Source organism: Schistocerca americana, chromosome 8 (assembly GCF_021461395.2).
Source record: "Schistocerca americana isolate TAMUIC-IGC-003095 chromosome 8, iqSchAmer2.1, whole genome shotgun sequence".
Classification (NCBI taxonomy): domain Eukaryota; kingdom Metazoa; phylum Arthropoda; class Insecta; order Orthoptera; family Acrididae; genus Schistocerca; species Schistocerca americana.
The window spans coordinates 366,246,864-366,266,221 of NC_060126.1; the positions used below are offsets into that span (position 1 = coordinate 366,246,864).

A 19,358-nucleotide genomic window follows, 5' to 3' on the forward strand; every position below is an offset into this window, starting at 1 on the left:
TGCTCCATGCGTTACATGTAATTTAATAATAGTATACTCAGCATATAACATCTAACAGGGTGTAATGTAAAAATTTTGGAGTTTTTAAAAATTAAAAAGAAAATCCTTTAGTGTTAAGGTGTACGGAAGTACCACTCCGGTTGCTAGTCGTAATTACACATTGTCCCCTACCCTACACTCCTCGGAATATGGGACCTCATTATCTCACTCAGACAGTGTGAACGTTACAAATTTTTACGCAAATCGGAGAATACGTTCACAAAGCAAAGTTATAATTTTATATCGTTCGTCTCTCGTTATCAATCAACGATAACCTCTATAAATAGCGCCTTGCTACAACAGTATCCTTGACTCTATTAAAATTTTATCGTATTAAACTAATTCGTTAATCTCAACCTTTCAGAATTAAATGGAATAACTTTTCATTTATAATTAATCACTTTGCAATAAAACATAAACTTGCTTTCCCTATTTAAATAATTATTAATTATCTTCCTTTCCGTTGCAAGTTATTACCTGAAAAAATACTATTCCTTCTTTTCTTTTTCTTTGAACTTTGCTTGTACCAGTATCCCAGTCTTTTTAGTTTATTCACCTTTGGATTTACTTTATTCCGTAAAGATATATTCAAGATATTAGTCTGCTTTCAAATAAACCTTTGATTATTTTTTCTTGTAATAATTTATGGATAAAGGACATGTCAGGTACTGATTTTTTCAGTTTAAAATCGTTTTCTTTATTTCCTTCAATTAATTCATTTACAGGTACAAGTCAGCGTCTTATTTTATTGGTGCTGGTTCTCTATTCAAAACCCCACTAAGCGAAAACATAACTTTAAAAAAAATTAAAAAACCAAAAACCTGAGTGTCACAGCCAATTTTCAGCTATATGAAGTTCAAATAATCAGGCAAACCTCAATCACTCCGGGAGTTGACTTATGTGACCCACTGATATTTAAAATCCAAAACACAACACTCGATGATCTCTTTCAGAGAGAATTAGCGTGTTCTATAATAAATGGTTCTTGATATGTCGTTTAGGGACAAGGGGAAAAGCCACCAAATTCTCAATAAATTTCCGACTGTTTCTCCATAAAAAAACTATTACGTACGACGACCGTTCTCTTTAATGTAGACTACACAATCAGCACATCCAACGAGATTTCCGGAATTTAATATATTACGACGCTCACGGTGAAGTCACACAATAAATCCAACCAAATACTGCTATGTCACTATTCCTCAGTACTTGCGTACACCTATACTATCACAATAACAAAATTCAAGGCTACTATCCCTTAGTGCGTGCTTCAATCCTCAACCACAAAATAACTAAACGAATTCGCGTGAACACGTCTCTTCAGGTACACCATCCAACAGAAAGTCTCACAAAAATATTGAAACCTGGTTCTCCTACCATTGTGTAGCTATTAAGCAGCACAAGACACTATTAATCACATCTACGAGAAATTAATCTCACACTTCAATAAATCAGAGCTTTTCTCTATGCCTGGCGTGTCTACCAAAATCGGCAAAATAATCATTGTATACACAAGCCGATAGTCTTCCCAAAATACCTTTCTTAACGACTTAGAATTGCTTTGAACACATTTTAGTTCTATCTCCATTATATACCAGTTAACTTATCGTGCGTGTGAACTGATCTCATCACATCATAATCTCTCTTGAGGCTCACTACTTCAGCAATCTACTGAAATTCTAGAAGGACAAACCAAGAACTATTCTCTGTGAACAAAAGAATCACACTAATTCTCTCGTTAAAAATAAGCGTTTCTTCTTAGCAGTCGCCGGCAAACGTTCTTAGTGGCCAGCTGCCTCGCAGTTGTTATTTTTGCCGCACGCCGCGATTCAACAGTTGGCTGAGCATTGTAAACCCGCTGACTTGACAGGACACAGCTTTTCTCGACCATCAAGAGTTACATATCTGCAATATTTTAACACAAAAATATAACAAAACTTTATAAACAACTTGACAAACTCTTTATTCCTGTAGCACATAAAAATCGATAGTATTGTGTATTTAAACCAGAGACCTAGAAACGACGGAGAGGCTTTGTCCCGCCGTAACCCTCAGTAGTTCACAACTCCACAACAGGCCACAGCAGTCCGCCCATCCCACCGCCCCTCCGCACCGAACGCAGGGTTATTGTGCGGTTCGGCCCCCAGTCGACCCCGCACCCCTCCCGGGAGCATCTCATACCAGACGAGTGTAACCCTAAATGTTTGCGTGGTAGGGTCAATATGGTGTACGTTTACGTGGATCATGATGTTTGGTTTGTGGGGTACTCAACTGCGCGGTTATCAGCTCCCTTACAGATTCCCAACTTTGCTCAGTCCAATCTCTCCACTTTCATGAATGATGATGAAATGATGAGGACAACACAACCACCCAGTCATCTGGAGGCAGATGAAAATCTCTGACCACACTGGGAATCGAACCCGGTACCCTGTGCTCGGGAAGCGAGAACGCGACCGCGAGACCACAAGCTTCAGATGAGCATATGTGCAGACAGTGTCTGCACAGCAATCGCTGACATAGCGTACCTGAGGTGGAATAAGGGGAACCAGCCCGCATTCGCCGAGGCAGATGGAAAACTGCCTTAAAAACCATCTACAGGCTGGCCGGCACACTGGACCTTGACACTAATCCACCAGGCGGATTCGTGCCAGGGACCGGCACGCCTTCCCATTCGGGAAGCAGCGGGCTAGACCGCGTGGCAAAATCGATAGTAAGTTGAGGTGATACAAAAAAGTCATGCACATTTTTTTGTGCTGAAGACGGTTTGACGCATTACATCATAGTACAGTTCGTAGTTGAGGCTCTGTACAGACTCACCCCTATTTATGTATGAAAATATATTTTTAAATCATGTACAGTACTACACAATGCAATTCGAATATTTCCCAACAGAATTAAGTAATGAGAAACACTTTTTTTTTTATTTATTTATTTATTTATTTTTATTTTATTTTTTTTTTTTATTAGGAACTCCTGACGTCTGGGGATGTCTTACAAACAGGCAGTAGCTAGTCTTAAAACTGTTACTTGTAATTCCGGTTAACTTCATGTAGTAGAGTTTTGGAGATGTGGATGCTAAGGGGTACAGCTCCTATAGCCGACTAGAAGGCTCTGGTTGTGGAACTTAGGAGTGTCCTACCAATCTTCACATCATTTTCACGTTCTGATGTTAACAACGGTGGGAAATCAAGTGAGCAGCTGAATCATCAGTCCCTGTACATCTCCATTATGTATCTTTAATTGACGTTTAATATTAATGTTTTGATAGCAGGAGAGATACTTTCTTGTTTCTGGATTTGACAATTCAGTACACTGTAGGAAAGATATGCTATTTTTTTTTAAATTTATCTCTATAGTGCACCAAAATACAGTAATATATGCATCACCATCTAGCTCGAGTTTCGCGAATGATAGAGGAAATAAAGGCATGAAATATGTGCTACTACCTTCAATTGTTAATCATTTCTTTGTTTTCTGGCGGTGTTTCCGGTATAAAGTGCATTATCGGCAAATTTCTTTTCGTGACTGTATTGTGCATACTTCTTGCGAGTTTTATTTTCTTGTGGATAACTGCCGCAGATGGTGAGTCAGTAAAAAGCATAATGTGAAGTAAGATGTTAGCCGACGACATCACAGTTTCCAACACATTATCACAACAAACTACACTAAAACAGACGTGTGTCGGAGAGATTTTGAATGTATGTGTATCGCTCAAACAGTATATTGTCGTAATACTAAAGTGTGAGTATAAATACAAGATCTGCCTATTACATCATGTTAACTTCGCAACTTAAATCTACATCTACATTTATACTCCGCAAGCCACCCAACGGTGTGTGGCGGAGGGCACTTTACGTGTCACTGTCATTACCTCCCTTTTCTGTTCCAGTCGCGTATGGTTCGCGGGAAGAACGACTGCCGGAAAGCCTCCGTGCGCGCTCGAATCTCTCTAATTTTACATTCGTGGTCTCGGAAGGAATAAGTAGGGGGAAGCAATATATTCGATACCTCATCCAGAAACGTACCCTCTCGAAACCTGGCGAGCAAGCTACACCGCGATGCAGAGCGCCTCTCTTGCAGAGTCTGCCACTTGAGTTTGCTAAACATCTCCGTAACGCTATCACGCTTACCAAATAACCCTGTGACGAAACGGATCTTCTCTAACTCCTCCGTCAACCAGATCTGGTACGGATCCCACACTGATGAGCAATACTCAACTATAGGTCGAACGAGTGTTTTGTAAGCCACCTCCTTTGTTGATGTACTACATTTTCTAAGGACTCTCCCAATGAAACTCAACCTGGTACCCGCCTTACCAACAATTAATTTTATATGATCATTCCACTTCAAATCGTTCCGCACGCATACTCCCAGATATTTTACAGAATTAACTGCTACCAGTGTTTGTTCCGCTATCATTGTTAGTTCCGGGGTTTGGTGTGATGGACGTAGTAGTTTTTTTCACTGGGGGTACTGCAGTGGCGTGGGTGTTGGGAAAGTGGATCAGGCTCATCAGTGGTTATGTAGGATTTGCAGCAGAGATAGGAAGATAGTGGAACAGGAGGGGAAAATTGCTGCCCTTCAGGCTGAGCTAGATCAGGCTAGGGAAGATCTGGACAGGTTAAGGAGGGAGAAGGGCAAAGAGAGGTGGGAAGTGGCAACAGGTAGCAGAAGGAACAGGCCTAGAACTAAGTCTGACAGTTTTGTGGTGAATGTCAAAAATAAGTTTGACCTGTTGCTTCAGTTAGAAACTGATGAGCCTCAAGCTGAGGTAGGACACAACGAACTTTCAATAGGAAATTGAAAAAGAATGTAGGAAAGTCATTGAAAAGGAAGAAAGTTTTGTTGTTAGGCAGTTCTCATGCCAGAGGTGTAGGCCAACTTCTGCAGGAGGAATTAGGACCAGAATACCAGGTCACAAATATTTTCAAACCAAGTGCTAGTCTGGATCAGGTGACAGAGGATTTAGGTTCACTCTGTAAAGGATTTACCAGGGAAGACACCGTGGTTATTGTGGGAGGGCCAGGGAACAGCATCGACAGAGATCCTGGGTACAGTATAGAGTGTGACCTGGTAAAGATTGCGTCGGGATCGAGACACACCAATGTTGAATTTGTATCTGTCCTGAGACGCCATGACCGGCCTCATTTGAACTCTTCTGTTGGGAGAGTTAATTTGGAAATGGAACGGCTGCTTGGGTCAGGTGCGGGGGCTCATATTGGTGTGGTTCCTGTTGATGATCTCAGTAGGTGGGATTATACCAGGCACGGCCTACATCTCAACAGGAAAGGGAAGGGGAAACTGGCTGGGGTAATAGCAGGAAATTTAAGGGGGGGAGGCACTGCCATGAATGGTAAAATACCAGTGGTTACAGGTGTTGGAGCAGCACCTTTTTTAGGATAGGTAAGACAGAAAGATGTCAAGTTCTACGAGAGGTCAGGATTGAAACAAATCTTCAGTTTAGGAAAGAAATTAAACAGCACAATTCTAGCACATTGGATCACCAATCACAGCTATCAATTATAAATTTTCACCAATCACCAGAAATTTTATCTCCACCAAGTTGTATCTCAGTCCTAGGTAATTGCATTGATGAATTAAAGTCACCCAACCCAGTTGACATAATCTGCCTCTCTGAACACCGTGTGACCACTGGTATAGGAACTAGGCCTAAGCACAATGAGAAACTCAGACAGGAGAGTACTGCAAATGTTAGAATAAGGAAAGGTTCTCAGAAAAGTATAATTAAAAATAATGTAAGTATATTTCATCAAAATATTGGGAGTTTAAAGAATAAAGTAGATGAGCTTCTGGTTTGTTTAGAAGATTTAGGAGCTGAGAATGAAATAGATATACTATGCCTGTCTGAGCATCACATTGTTACTGATATGGATAAGGTAAATGTAAGTGGATATAAGCTCTCTGCACATGTAATGAGAGAAAATATGGAGAAAGGAGGAGTTGCCATATATGTCAAAAGTTATCATTGTGCAAAAAGTATAGAAACAAAAAAGTTTTGTGTAGAGAAACATATAGAAGCATGTGCCTGTGAGCTTAAATTAAATAAGGGCACATTTATAATTGTAACTGTATAAAGGTCCCCATCAGGAAATTTTCATCTATTTCTGAAAAATTTGGACTCCTTGTTGTGCTATCTGTCAGACAGGGGGAAGCAAATTATTATTTGTGGGGACTTCAATGTAGATTCTCTGAAAGAGGGTAATAGGAAAAATGACCTTGAAGTATTACTCGGTTCTTTCAATTTGACACCCGTTATTGATTTTCCTACTCTGGTGGTAAAGGATAGCAGCTCACTGATAGATAACTTCTTTATAGACCAAGATAAGTTTAACCATATAAATGCTTAGCCTGTTGAGAATGGTCTTTCTGATCATGGTGCACAGCTAGTTACAATATATGACATAGCTCCATTCAGCAATACTAAACAGTCCTCCAAAGTAGTACGTTCAGTCAACGATTTAACAATTGCAAATTTCAGGGAAAGCCTACAGCAGATAGACTGGGATGAGGTGTACCGTGAACCTGATGCCAATTTAAAATATAATTTATTTCATGACATTTTTGTAAATGCATTTGAAAACTGCTTCCCCAAGAAAATAGTTAAATATACTCGTAAGAAACCTTGTAACAAACCATGGCTTACTAAGGGTATAAAAATATCTTGTAACCGGAAAAGGAAAATGTATCTGACAGCAAGAAGGAGTAGTGGCCCAGAAACTATCAAAAATTATAAAAACTACTGTGTTATATTAAGAAAAGTTATTAAAAAATCCAGGAGTATGTGTATCATGTCTGAAATCAGCAACTCTGATAATAAAATTAAAACAATTTGGAATATTATTAAAAGAGAAACAGGTCAACCAAGAGCAGAGGAAGACAGTATTACCATGAAATTGAATGAAAACTTTACGAACAAAAAGTCAGAAGTTGAAAATATTTTTAATAATAATTTTCTAAATGTTGTGGATATAGTAGGATCCAGGTGTTCATTAGAAGATGCTAGGCTGTTAATGGAAGAGGCCATACCTATGCAATTTGATACAATTGAAATCTCACCCACTTCTCCCTCTGAAATTAGGAAAATAATAAACTTGCTTAAAAGCAAAAACTCACATGGAATTGATGGCATTTCCAGCAAAATACTAAAAGCTTGTTCTCAACAGATAAGTAAGATTCTCAGCCACCTGTGTAATAGCTCTCTGGAACAGGGCATTTTGCCTGATAGACTGAAATATGCTATTGTTATACCTTTGCATAAAAAGGGGGATAGATCTGATGTCAACAATTACCGTCCAATCTCCCTTCTAACAGCTTTATCCAAAATTTTTGAGAAAGTAATGTATTCAAGAGTAGCTTCACATATCTGTAAAAATGAAGTACTAACAAAATGTCAGTTTGGTTTCCAGAAAGGTTTTTCAACAGAAAATGCCATATATGCTTTCACCAGTCAAATTTTGAATGATCTGAATAACCGAACACCACCCATTGGGACTTTTTGTGATCTCTCAAAGGCTTTTGACTGTATAAATCATGAAATTCTGCTAGACAAGCTCAAGTATTGTGGCATGAGTGGGACAGTGCACAAATGGTTTAATTTGTACCTAACTGGAAGAGTGCATAAAGTTGAAATAAGTAGTTCTCGTAACATGCAAAGATCAGCACATTCCTCAAACTGGGGAACTATCAAGAATGGGGTCCCACAAGGGTCTGTCTTGGGTCCTTTGTTGTTCTTATTATATATCAATGACTTGCCATTCTATATTCATGAAGAGGCAAAGTTAGTTCTCTTTGCTGATGATACAAGTATAGTAATCACGCCTGACAAACAAGAATTAACTGATGAAATTGTCAATACTGTCTTTCAGAAAATTACTAAGTGGTTCCTTGTAAACGGACTCTCACTGAATTTTGATAAGACACAGTACATACAGTTCCGTACAGTGAATGGTATGACGCCATTAATAAATATAGACCTCAATCAGAAGCATATAGCTAAGGTAGAATATTCCAAATTTTTAGGTGTGTCCATTGATGACAGATTAAATTGGAAGAAACACATTGATGATCTGCTGAAACGTTTGAGTTCAGCTACTTATGCAATAAGGGTCATTGCAAATTTTGGTGATAAACATCTTAGTAAATTAGCTTACTACGCCTATTTTCACTCATTGATTTCATATGGCATCATATTTTGGGGTAATTCATCACTGAGGAATAAAGTATTTATTGCACAAAAGCGTGTAATCAGAATAATAGCTGGAGTCCACCCAAGATCATCCTGCAGACATTTATTTAAGGATCTAGGGATATTCACAGTAGCTTCTCAGTATATATATTCTCTTATGAAATTTGTTATTAACAACCAAACCCAATTCAAAAGTAATAGCAGTGTGCATAACTACAATACTAGGAGAAAGGATGATCTTCACTATTCAAGATTAAATCTAACTTTGGCACAGAAAGGGGTGAATTATACTGGCACTAAAGTCTTTGGTCACTTACCAAATAGTATCAAAAGTCTGACAGATAACCAACAAGTATTTAAGAAGAAATTAAAAGAATTTCTGAATGAAAACTCCTTCTACTCCATAGAGGAATTTTTAGATATAAACTAAGAAAAAAAAAGAAAAAAAAATTTAAAAAAAGAAAAAAAAAAGAAAAATAAAGTTATATTAACTTAAGTATGTTGTTAAATTAACCTAATTATGTCATGTATTGGAAAATTTGACTCGTTCCACATCATTACGAAATATCGTATTCATGATCCATGGAACTAGTATTAATCTAATCTAATCTAATCTAATCTAATCTAATACAATAAAGGATCCTTCTTTCTATGTATTCGCAATACATTACATTTGTCTATGTTAAGGGTCAGTTGCCACTCCCTGCACCAAGTGCCTATCCGCTGCAGATCTTCCTGCATTTCGCTACAATTTTCTAATGCCGCAACTTCTCTCTATACTACAGCATCATCCGCGAAAAGCCGCATGGAACTTCCGACACTATCTACTAGGTCATTTATATATATTGTGAAAAGCAATGGTCCCATAACACTCCCCTGTGGCACGCCAGAGGTTACTTTAACGTCTGTAGACGTCTCTCCATTGATAACAACATGCTGTGTTCTGTTTGCTAAACACTCTTCAATCCATCCACACAGCTGGTCTGATATTCTGTAGGCTCTTACTTTGGTTATCAGGCGACAGTGAGGAACTGTATCGAACGCCTTCTGGAAGTCAAGGAAAATAGCATCTACCTGGGAGCCTGTATCAAATATTTTCTGGGTCTCATGATCAAATAAAGCGAGTTGGGTCTCACACGATCGCTGTTTCCGGAATCCATGTTGATTCCTACAGAGTAGATTCTGGGTTTCCAAAAACGACATGATACGCGAGCAAAAAACATGTTCTAAAATTCTACAACAGATCGATGTCAGAGATATAGGTCTATATTTTTGCGCATCTGCTCGGCGACCCTTCTTGAAGACTGGGACTACCTGTGTTCTTTTCCAATCATTTGGAACCTCTGTTGAGTGATTCCAGTTGCTTTTCTATTCCTTGGACACTTATTTCAATGTCAGCCATTTATTCGTTTGTGCGAGGATTTAGAGAAGGTACTGCAGTGCTGTCTTCCTCTGTGACACAGCTTTGGTTAAAGGTGTTTAGTATTTCAGCTTTACGCATGTCATCCTCTGTTTCAATGCCATCATCATCCCGGAGTGTCTGGATGTGCTGTTTCGAGCCACTTACTGATTTAACGTAAGACCAGAACTTCCTAGGATTTTCTGTCAAGTCGGTACATAGAATTTTACTTTCGAATTCACTGAACGCGTCCGCATAGCCCTCCTTATGCTAACTTTGACATCTTTTAGCTTCTGTTTGTCTGAGAGGTTTTGGCTGCGTTTACACTTGGAGTGAAGCTCTCTTTGCTTTCGCAGTAGTTTCCTAAATTTGTTGTTGAACCACGGTGGGTTTTTCCCGCCCCTCACAGTTTTACTCGGCACGTACCTGTCTAAAACGCATTTTACGATTGCCTTGAAGTTTTTCCATAAACACTCAACATTGTCAGTGTCAGAACAGAAATTTTCGTTTCGATCTGTTAGGTAGTCTGAAATCTGCCTTCTATTACTCTCGCTAAACAGATAAACCTTCCTCCCTTTTTTTATATTCCTATTAACTTCCATATTCAGGGATGCTGCAACGGCCTTATGATCGCCGATTCCCTGTTCTATACTTTCAGAGTCGAAAAGTTCGGGTCTGTTTGCTATCAGTAGGTCCAAGATGTTATCTCCACGAGTCGGTTCTCTGTTTAATTGCTCGAGGTAATTTTCGGGTAATATGGCGACTCCTTGGGTTGCTTCTGTTAGCCATCCATAGCATAGAAACCGTTACTGGAACATCATGCTTCCTTGCAGACTGAATATACATGAAAAATGATGAATGTCTCTATTTTAATATTTGGTTTTTTCGTATTAATACTTTCATATTACGAAAATATGCGTCTTCAGTGATCCACCAGATAAAACAAAGTAGGGATGCTATGCCGATTCTGGCTCGCCTAGTCAAAAGGATTTAATTTGTCATCATTATGAAGTCACTATCCACACCTCTTTTTCAGTGATATCATCAGATGTCAGATGGTGGGAAATTTAAAAATTAATGACGGAAGATGATAGTAAATTCAAAACTTATACATGGCGGATGGAAGTAAATTAAAAAAATGCAATAGGACGCTACCAGAAAATTTTTTACAATCAGTTACAGTGTAGTAAGGCTGTCAATAAAGTATCGACATGTTGACATTTTTTCCAAAAAAGTTCAGATATACATCGGCGATATTTTTCCCCTGTTGTATCGATATCAAAAAGGCAATATCGAGCGCCAATATTTTTATTTTATATTTTTTCACAATATTTGGTAAATATTTGAAGATGTTCTTTCGAAGTTGTAGTAGAACACAATTTTACTTTCACTGCTTGAAGAAGTTTTACTACTCTTTGAGCTTCCATCGTGTCCAATCTTTTCTTCTGACTGTATGAAGCAAGTAGACGTAGCACAAAAGAAGAAGTCAGATTGCACTGAGGGTTGGCGGAATGAATGGAATAACAAGATTTCCGATGTGAAGAAATACCGCACCAGCTGTCCAAAAAAATAATTTTTAAGTGTGCTGTTTCTTCACATCGACATTCTTCAAAAACATTTGTGAAAATGGTGAAGAAATACAAAACTGGTGTTTGTGGCGGGCAGAGATATGTGAGTGGAAATGCTGGTGTAATCGATGCTCGGTGGTACCAACAGAAACTGCAGCGTTAACTTCCCCATGCAGTGATGCTATGACTGCGAGGTCGTTGCGTTTGCAGAACTGCAAAAACAGGGAAGTCGACATGAAATGCTTTGGACAAATCGATATGTGATGAAAACTAACGAAGGACCCATCAGACTACTTTTATTGAACCACTTACATGTAGTTACCATTCTTAGCAAGGTGGTTATTACCAAGCATGAACATGCATAATTTTCTTTTCAATTCTTGCTGTAAGGCGGATAGGCAGGCTGCTAGCTTGTTAATGTACAGAATATCTAATAAAAAAATCAGTACTTAAAAATACAGCTCTACAGCCAGCAGTGCATTTACAATGTGCAGCCGAAATTTTTATAGGCAAGTATGTTGATAGTTTCTCGATACTTTTTCGATATATCAAGAGCAAATAATGATATTTTTTAAATATCGAGATAGATTCCCGATATTCACTATAAATTTTTTGCCAAACTCTCCATTTCAGAACTATACACAGTAATTTCCCACAGAATCATTTATCGAAAAAAATTCGAAAGCACACACACACACACACACACACACACACACACACAAAAGACATCCAACTTCCTTCATCTGAATTAGCAGCGTTTGCAAAGGTATTCGTTTATACATCTCTCACACACACACACACACACACACACACACACACACACATACACACACACACACACACAAGCGTCAGAATTCTGTGCTTGTTCAGAACTATTGTCTCTAACAGTATTTCCAATGTCAAAAAATAAATAGGTAAGCACTTAATATTCTCTCTCATCAGAAAATTTCATCTGTTTGCATAGTATATTAGGGATGGAGGAGTTTGTGGAGAAAAATTAGACAAAAGTATTCTATACATAAATTTCCTTATAAAAAGATTGCATTCCAAAGAAAAAGTAATGTCTGTTCCTGCACTTTCAGCTGCCCACTTTCAATGTCAGTCAAACATTACAGTAATTCTGTGCTAGGGTATTAACTTTATCTTGCAGTACAAAACATTTGTCATGTTCTGCTGATAATGCTAAATCATCAACCAGAGGGAACTACATGACATTTGGGTGAAATAGCATATTGCCCAGTAGCTGCTGACTGGTATTACGCAAATTGTAGTGACTACCATTACTGTGAATGGTGACCTTCGTTACCCCAATAGTATTCATCATGCATTTGGGGTAATGTTAGCCACCATGATTGGGACAATGGCAGTTCCTGCCAGGGCCAACTTGCATTTTTTTTTCAATATTTACCACCATTTGCCATCTTTATTTTTGTAATTTCCTTCCAACTACCATTTTTAATTTTTAATATTATCACTATTTTTAAATTTCCTGCCGTCTTGGAGATGTCATACGCTCAAGATCATTGAAGACATCAGTGTTCTTGTGATGGGCATGTTATTACCTTCATGATCATGTGATGTCCATGAAGGTAAAATCAGGTCAGAATCCTCATAGCATTCCTACTACAACATCTCGAAAACTTATGATTTCTAGTACATTTGTTACACTAAAGTATCCAAGAGAGCCCTAGTACAACCATTTTGACCAATGAAATGTTGCAACCCTCCCTGATATAGAAACCAAGAGCCGTGTTTGCCTTAAAGTATTAACAGCTGTAGTAGCATGTATAAAATTATTTCAGTGAATGGAAGCCCCCCCCCCCCCCCCAGCACCAAAAAAGGCAAAGTCGATTTCATTTGCCGCAAAAGTTTTGAACAGATGTACTAGTATGTATGCTTTAACACTTTGTTGCTGAAATCTGCCTTTGTTTACTGCTGACAAGTATAAAAGTTTACTGACATTTCGTCTTCTTTTTTTTTCATTTCAGGTAGCCGTTCACAGTGATGCAGCAAGTGTAAGTAACAATAGATTGACAGTCACAAAGCAAATCATCCAGTGATATAAACAAAATAGAAACAGAATCCTCAATAAATTAACTTAAAGTCTATGAACGCAGACTTAAACAAAATCTGTGTTATATACAGAGAGACGTTCCGACTACTGTACCAATTTTATGCAAGAATTAGAACTTGATTTGGTCTAATCTGAATTAATAATAAAACTGTAAAACTGACATGCTTGTCTGTTTGAACACGCTTCTCCTAAGCTACCGGACGAATTTTCACAGGGCTTCACAGATAACTTCAGCATACCTTGGGGCACTGTACAGACTTTAGCTTACAAAAATCGGATCACAGAAAAAAACATCGTGATTTAAAGTTTTACCAAAAGTTTCTTGTCTGCCCATTTGAACATGTTAGCCTTCAAAATTACTAGACGAATTTTCATGGGATTTTCGAATGTAACTTGAGGACAGCCTGGGACACCATATAGGCTTTATTTCATCACAACCATATAACGAAAAAAAAAAAGATATCCATACATATTATAAAAATGTATGTATGTACATATGTTACACATCATCCAAAACCCAGGACCAATTTCAACCAACCTTGGTAACATATACTTACAGTCTGAATAGAACTGCTATGGAGGTAATAACCACCTACCTATCCAAGGGATGGGGGTGAAAATGAAGTGTAGGCCATAACACGTGAATACTCAGTTTTTATTCATCCAGTATTTGACTTGCATCAGATTCTATACATAAACACACTACAAGCTTTATGAATTTTTTTCTCGCTGACAACCCCTACAAAATGATGAAAGGAAAACAGTGTATCGCTTAATACAGATTCACTGCTCATTTTTGCATCAGGCATGGCATTTCAATTTATTGTTTCTTTACTACAACTGTAGGCCTATTCATAACACATCTTGCAGACAGTGTTCACATATACCACTGAAGGTACCTCCAAAATCATATCATTGTGCGACTCGTAGTTCAAGATATATAATGTCATATTACTAAACCAACGAACCAATTTCGATGAGATTTGGTAAGGAGACAGTTTGAACCCAGAGTAGGCTGCTTTAGACAGTGTGTAATACAAGTTACTTATTGATTTAGAAAATATAATGCGAATTAGGGAATTATATTTACTCTTTGAAATATCTATTTACTCTTTCACTTTTGAAATTTGTCATATCTGCGAAAATAGTTCTATAAGTTCGTATGTACTATGTGATATGATTCAAAGTAAAGTATGCAATGCTTATACAATATTGAGTGTGTTTGTTCCATACTTCCACACTATTTCTTGCATAATGTACACATTGTATAATGTATAGCCACTTCAATAGCAAGATGCATAGATGCGGATGCGCCCAGCTGTCCATGCTCCTCTGCACGCACTCCTTGGCAGCACCATTGCGCATGCCGATGCGGTGTGTGATGGGACAGCTTGGGATGGAGAGCAAAGTAGAGAACACATCAGGGGATATGCTTAGCCTTGAAGTATGCTACAAGCTGGGATGTGCAGATGATTAGCATTTTAGAGAAACTGCACAAAGTAGATAGGAGTAACACAACAAACATTCCTTGTATAAGGGAAGATTATGCAGCTATTTTTCCTACTGTACTGTATATACTCAACAAGTAAACTTCCTTTATTTTCTGTCCTTCCTGGTGTTGTAATTTTATTGATGTTAAATGGACTGGATAGTATGTTGAAAGGAGGCTATGAGATCATCAACAAAAGTAAATCATTGGTAATGATTGTAGTTGAGTTAAACCAGATGATGCAGGGGGAATTAGGTTAGAAAATAAACTAAATGTAGAAATGAGTTTTGTTATTTGAGAAGGGAAGTAACTTGCAGTAGGAGAAGTAAGTAGGACATAAATTGCAGACTGGCAATACCATGAAAACCTTATCTGAAACAGTTAGATTGGATAAGTAGTAAAGAGGTATTGAATGGCTTCGGTGAGGAAAGAAATTTATGGCCCATCTTCACTAAAATAAGGGGTTGGTTGACAGAACACATCAATGGACGGCTGGAAGAATATGATATGTCGCATTTCATGACTTTATAGGAAGTGTGTGTGTTCCATGTTTTCGTGGACAGAACTCTGGGGAGTGCTGCAGTGGTGACATGGCAGTACATGTTATTCCTCTGCACTCTTGTGGATGATGTCACTTATAGGAAGGGCTAAAGAATCATGCCATGACACAAAACCATTTCAGAGTTAGACATGTGCTATTACGAATGTGCTGTACAGAAGTAAACAATACACATTAACTAAGATATGTGACACAGCATACATTAAAACAGAACATACGGGAATGGTTTGAAAAGTTCTCAGAACGGAAGAGGAAAAAAGTACTGACATCACTGAAACCCTTTTTTATTTTTCAATGTAGTCTTGGGCCAACGATGTTCCAATGCCTTGATCCCATCTCGAAAATGAGTTTCCTCCAGTCCTGCAAAAAGTTGTCAACTCTGGCTATCAATTCTTCGTTTGAAGTGAATCTTCGTCCACCAAGAGAAATTTTCAGTTTTTGGATGAGCTGGAAGTCTGACGTAGCCACATCAGGTGAATAAGGCGGGTGTGGCAACAATTCATACCTTAGTTTGTGTAATTTTGCCATGGCAAAAGCACATGTGTGCGTGTGCGCATCAAGAGTCGCGGCACCCATCTTGCAGATAATTTTTGCATTTCTAATTCTTCACTTAAAATGTGATATGCCCTTTCAGATGACATCTGGCAAGAATGAGCAATTTCATGCAATTTCAATTGGCAATCCTCCATGACCATTTTGTGCACTTTTGCAATGATTTCTGGAGTAGTGACACATCTTGGCTGACCACTGCACAGATCATCATCTGAGCTATCCCAACCATATTTAAATTCATTTTTCCACTTGGCAACATTTGAATAGGAATTGGCAGAGTCCTCCAGTGTATTCTGGAAATTGGCATGTATGTCCTTTACTTTCATACCTTTCTTTACAAAGTACTTAACACTGCTCGAATCTCGATTTTTTCCATCTTCACAAATCACTATGCGGGAACAACAGAGCCATGTCACTGCCACAGCTCTCTTCAGAGAGCACTGACGTTACACTCGTTTACAGGAAACAGTCCAACGAATATCATGTGAACAACTCGTTGCGCTAGTGCTGACATCTCATGGTGATTCCAAGAACTTTTCAAACCACCCTTGTACAACAGAATAAAATTCTTGTGAATTTGGTGGTGTTCTTGTTTGTCCATCAACTGAGTAATGTTCAACACAGATAATTACATCAAACTTGCTGTTGCCTTTAACAAAACAGGCCTTTCATCTAATTTCTGCACATTGAAATGTAACACATAGCAGATTCATTCGGAGGGCAGGTTTTGGTAGAAGTCAGATGTTCTTGTTTATTCATGAGCTGAATCATATCTATCAGATCCACATTTTTCTTGTTACTGATCAGAAGCTACATGTGGTACAAGGCAGCAACTGATCAGGGTCAAGTAACCCATAAGTAAGTGGAAATACTGGACAACAATTCCTCGGTCTCAGAATATTGTGTTTTATCCTTGCATAGAGTGAGACAGGGTGATCTTGGGGTATTTTGAGCCAGTATACACTGACAGTCCTTGAAGTCATTTTGGCTTATTTCTGTCACAGAGGACGATTTTTTCATCCAAGATTTGGCAATGACATGTGCCCAATCTTCAGGAGCTATAGGTTTAAATAATTTTTTATGACATTCAATGAGGACGAAGGTCCAGTCACATGGTAAGAAGCTATGGCCAGGGACCATAATTTTCTGATTTCTAGAAATCAAATACATATGTAAGGACACACTGCACCAATTTTTGTTCTGACCAACACAACAGTCTGGCCAAATTATCAACTTCCCTTCTTCACCATGGGTTAGCTTCTGAAAATTTATTACAATATGTTTTAATATACATCATGCAATTTCTTTAGAGTCCCTTTTGGCAACCAATTAATGCCATAAATACATAGAAGCAAGCCAAATATTCATGTTGTGAACAGCAAAGTTGTAACATGTGTATTATCTTTGGTAGTACATAGTTGAACACATAAGAGAAGGGTAGTAAAGTACACTCATGTTCAGAAAAAAAAAGAATACCTCGAATGACTAGAGACAGGACATTCATATTTGCAGGACATGTACATTAGTAATCTCTGCAAAAATGATTAGCATTTCAATCACATTGGCCTGTGATATCACGGTGCAACACCACCTACCGGTGAAATGTGCCCGTGGGTCTCGTTGTCACTATAAACCAAAGTTAATGGACCAGTGTGACTTGAGAAAATGTGCAGGATACCTTGCAGACATATGCCTGAGCTGTACCATCAAATCAATGAGTCTGAAAGAGGGAAAATTATTGGCATGAGAAAATGTGACGCAGTCATCTGGGAAATAACTGCTCGTCTGAGATGAAGTGTTTCAGCAGTGCAACAGGTGTGTCTAGAATGGTTGACGGATGGTCATAGAACACAATGAAATGGGTCAGGTTGCACCACCCAGACCACCCCAAGAAGATCGACATCCCATCCAAATGGCATTGTATGACAGACATGCGTCCTCCTCAGCTCTGCCACACAGTTGAACAGTGTAACACATCGTACATGATCAGCAGTGACAGTCTGCCATCATTTATTACAGCATGGGTTACATGCATGTCATCCACTTCTCCACCTACCTTTTACAAACGTGCAGAAACATGCTAGATGGCAATGGTGTATATAACGACGTCACTGGGGACAGGAATGGGATCAGATAGTATTTTCAAACAAATCCAGATCCTGTTAGTGTCAAAATGATAGCAGCATTTCGTTTCGCCACAGACAGGGTTTGTGGCATCATAGTGACCACATTCCCACAAGACCTACAGCGCCAACTCTAGGCCTAATGGTGTGGGGTGCTATTGGTTACAACCACAAATCACAGTGTTTGTCCAGGGCACTGTGACCAGTGTGACCTACACGAATGACATCGTACAACCTGTAGCCATATCCTTTCTGCACAATATCCCAGACGCCATTTTTCAACAAGACTGTGCACGGCAACATGTTGCTGAATGAACATGTGCCGTCTTGGTGTCACAGGATGTCAGCCTTTTGTCCTGGCCCGCCAGATCACCAGACTTGTCCCCAGTCAGAAATGTGTGGAATATGGTAAAACAACAAGTTCAGTGCTGTGGCCCGGTGCCAACCACCACAGATAAACTTTGGAACCAGGTGAATGCAGCATGGATGGCCAAACCACAGGGCACCATTTGCGCCTTATACACATCGATGCCATTACACATGGAACAACTTATGAGGAGCCATGGCTGACCCGTTGGCATCTGCTGTTTTACTGTGTTGTATTTCATTTTATTTCTAACTGTTTCCTTTCCTTTTGTGATACATAGCCTATGTAACTATTGCAATGACGATCTTTATTAAATACATGAGCAAATGAGACAATTTCAATTATGAACAACATTTAAATGAATTTTACCTGTACATAGGTCCTCACCCCATAGCGGCCAATATGAAGGCATCCTGCACTCCCCATAACCCACTCTAGGAATTGGCCAACTTACAGACTTACAGTTAGCACACTGTAGAGGCAGACTAAGGCTCGACTATACCGAAGTCACAAAAGTCATCTGATAGCGATATGCACACATACAGATGGCAGTAGCACCACATACACAAGATATAAAAGGGCAATGCGATGGCGGAGCTGTCATTTTACTCATATGAGTCATGTGAAAAGGTTTCTGAAGTGATTATGGCCGCACCATGGGAATCAACGGATTTTTAATGCAGAATGGTAGTTGAAGCTAGACATAGGGTCATTCCATTTCATAAATTGTTAGGGAATTCAATATTCCAAGATTCACAGCGTCAAGAGTGTGCCGAGAATACAATATTTCAGGCATTACCGTGGTAACTGACAAGCAACACTGCATGAAATAACTGCAGAAATCTATGTGTGATGTACAAAAAACGTATCCGTTAGACAGTCCAGCCAGATTTGGTGTCAATGAACTATGACGACACATGACCGACGCAAATGACTTTGCCAACAGCACATCACCTGCAGGATCTCTCCTGGGCTCGTGACC

At 38.8% G+C, this 19,358-nt stretch overlaps 1 protein-coding gene across 1 annotated transcript in view; it reads left to right on the top strand.

The window, feature by feature from the left end:
• Positions 1-19,358, top strand: part of LOC124545282 — a 41,269-nt gene that overhangs the window by 1,373 nt on the left and 20,538 nt on the right. The window contains exon 2 of the mRNA XM_047124165.1: positions 13,201-13,227. Coding sequence (XP_046980121.1) covers positions 13,201-13,227 — 27 coding nt within the window. The remainder of the gene's footprint in view (positions 1-13,200; positions 13,228-19,358) is intronic.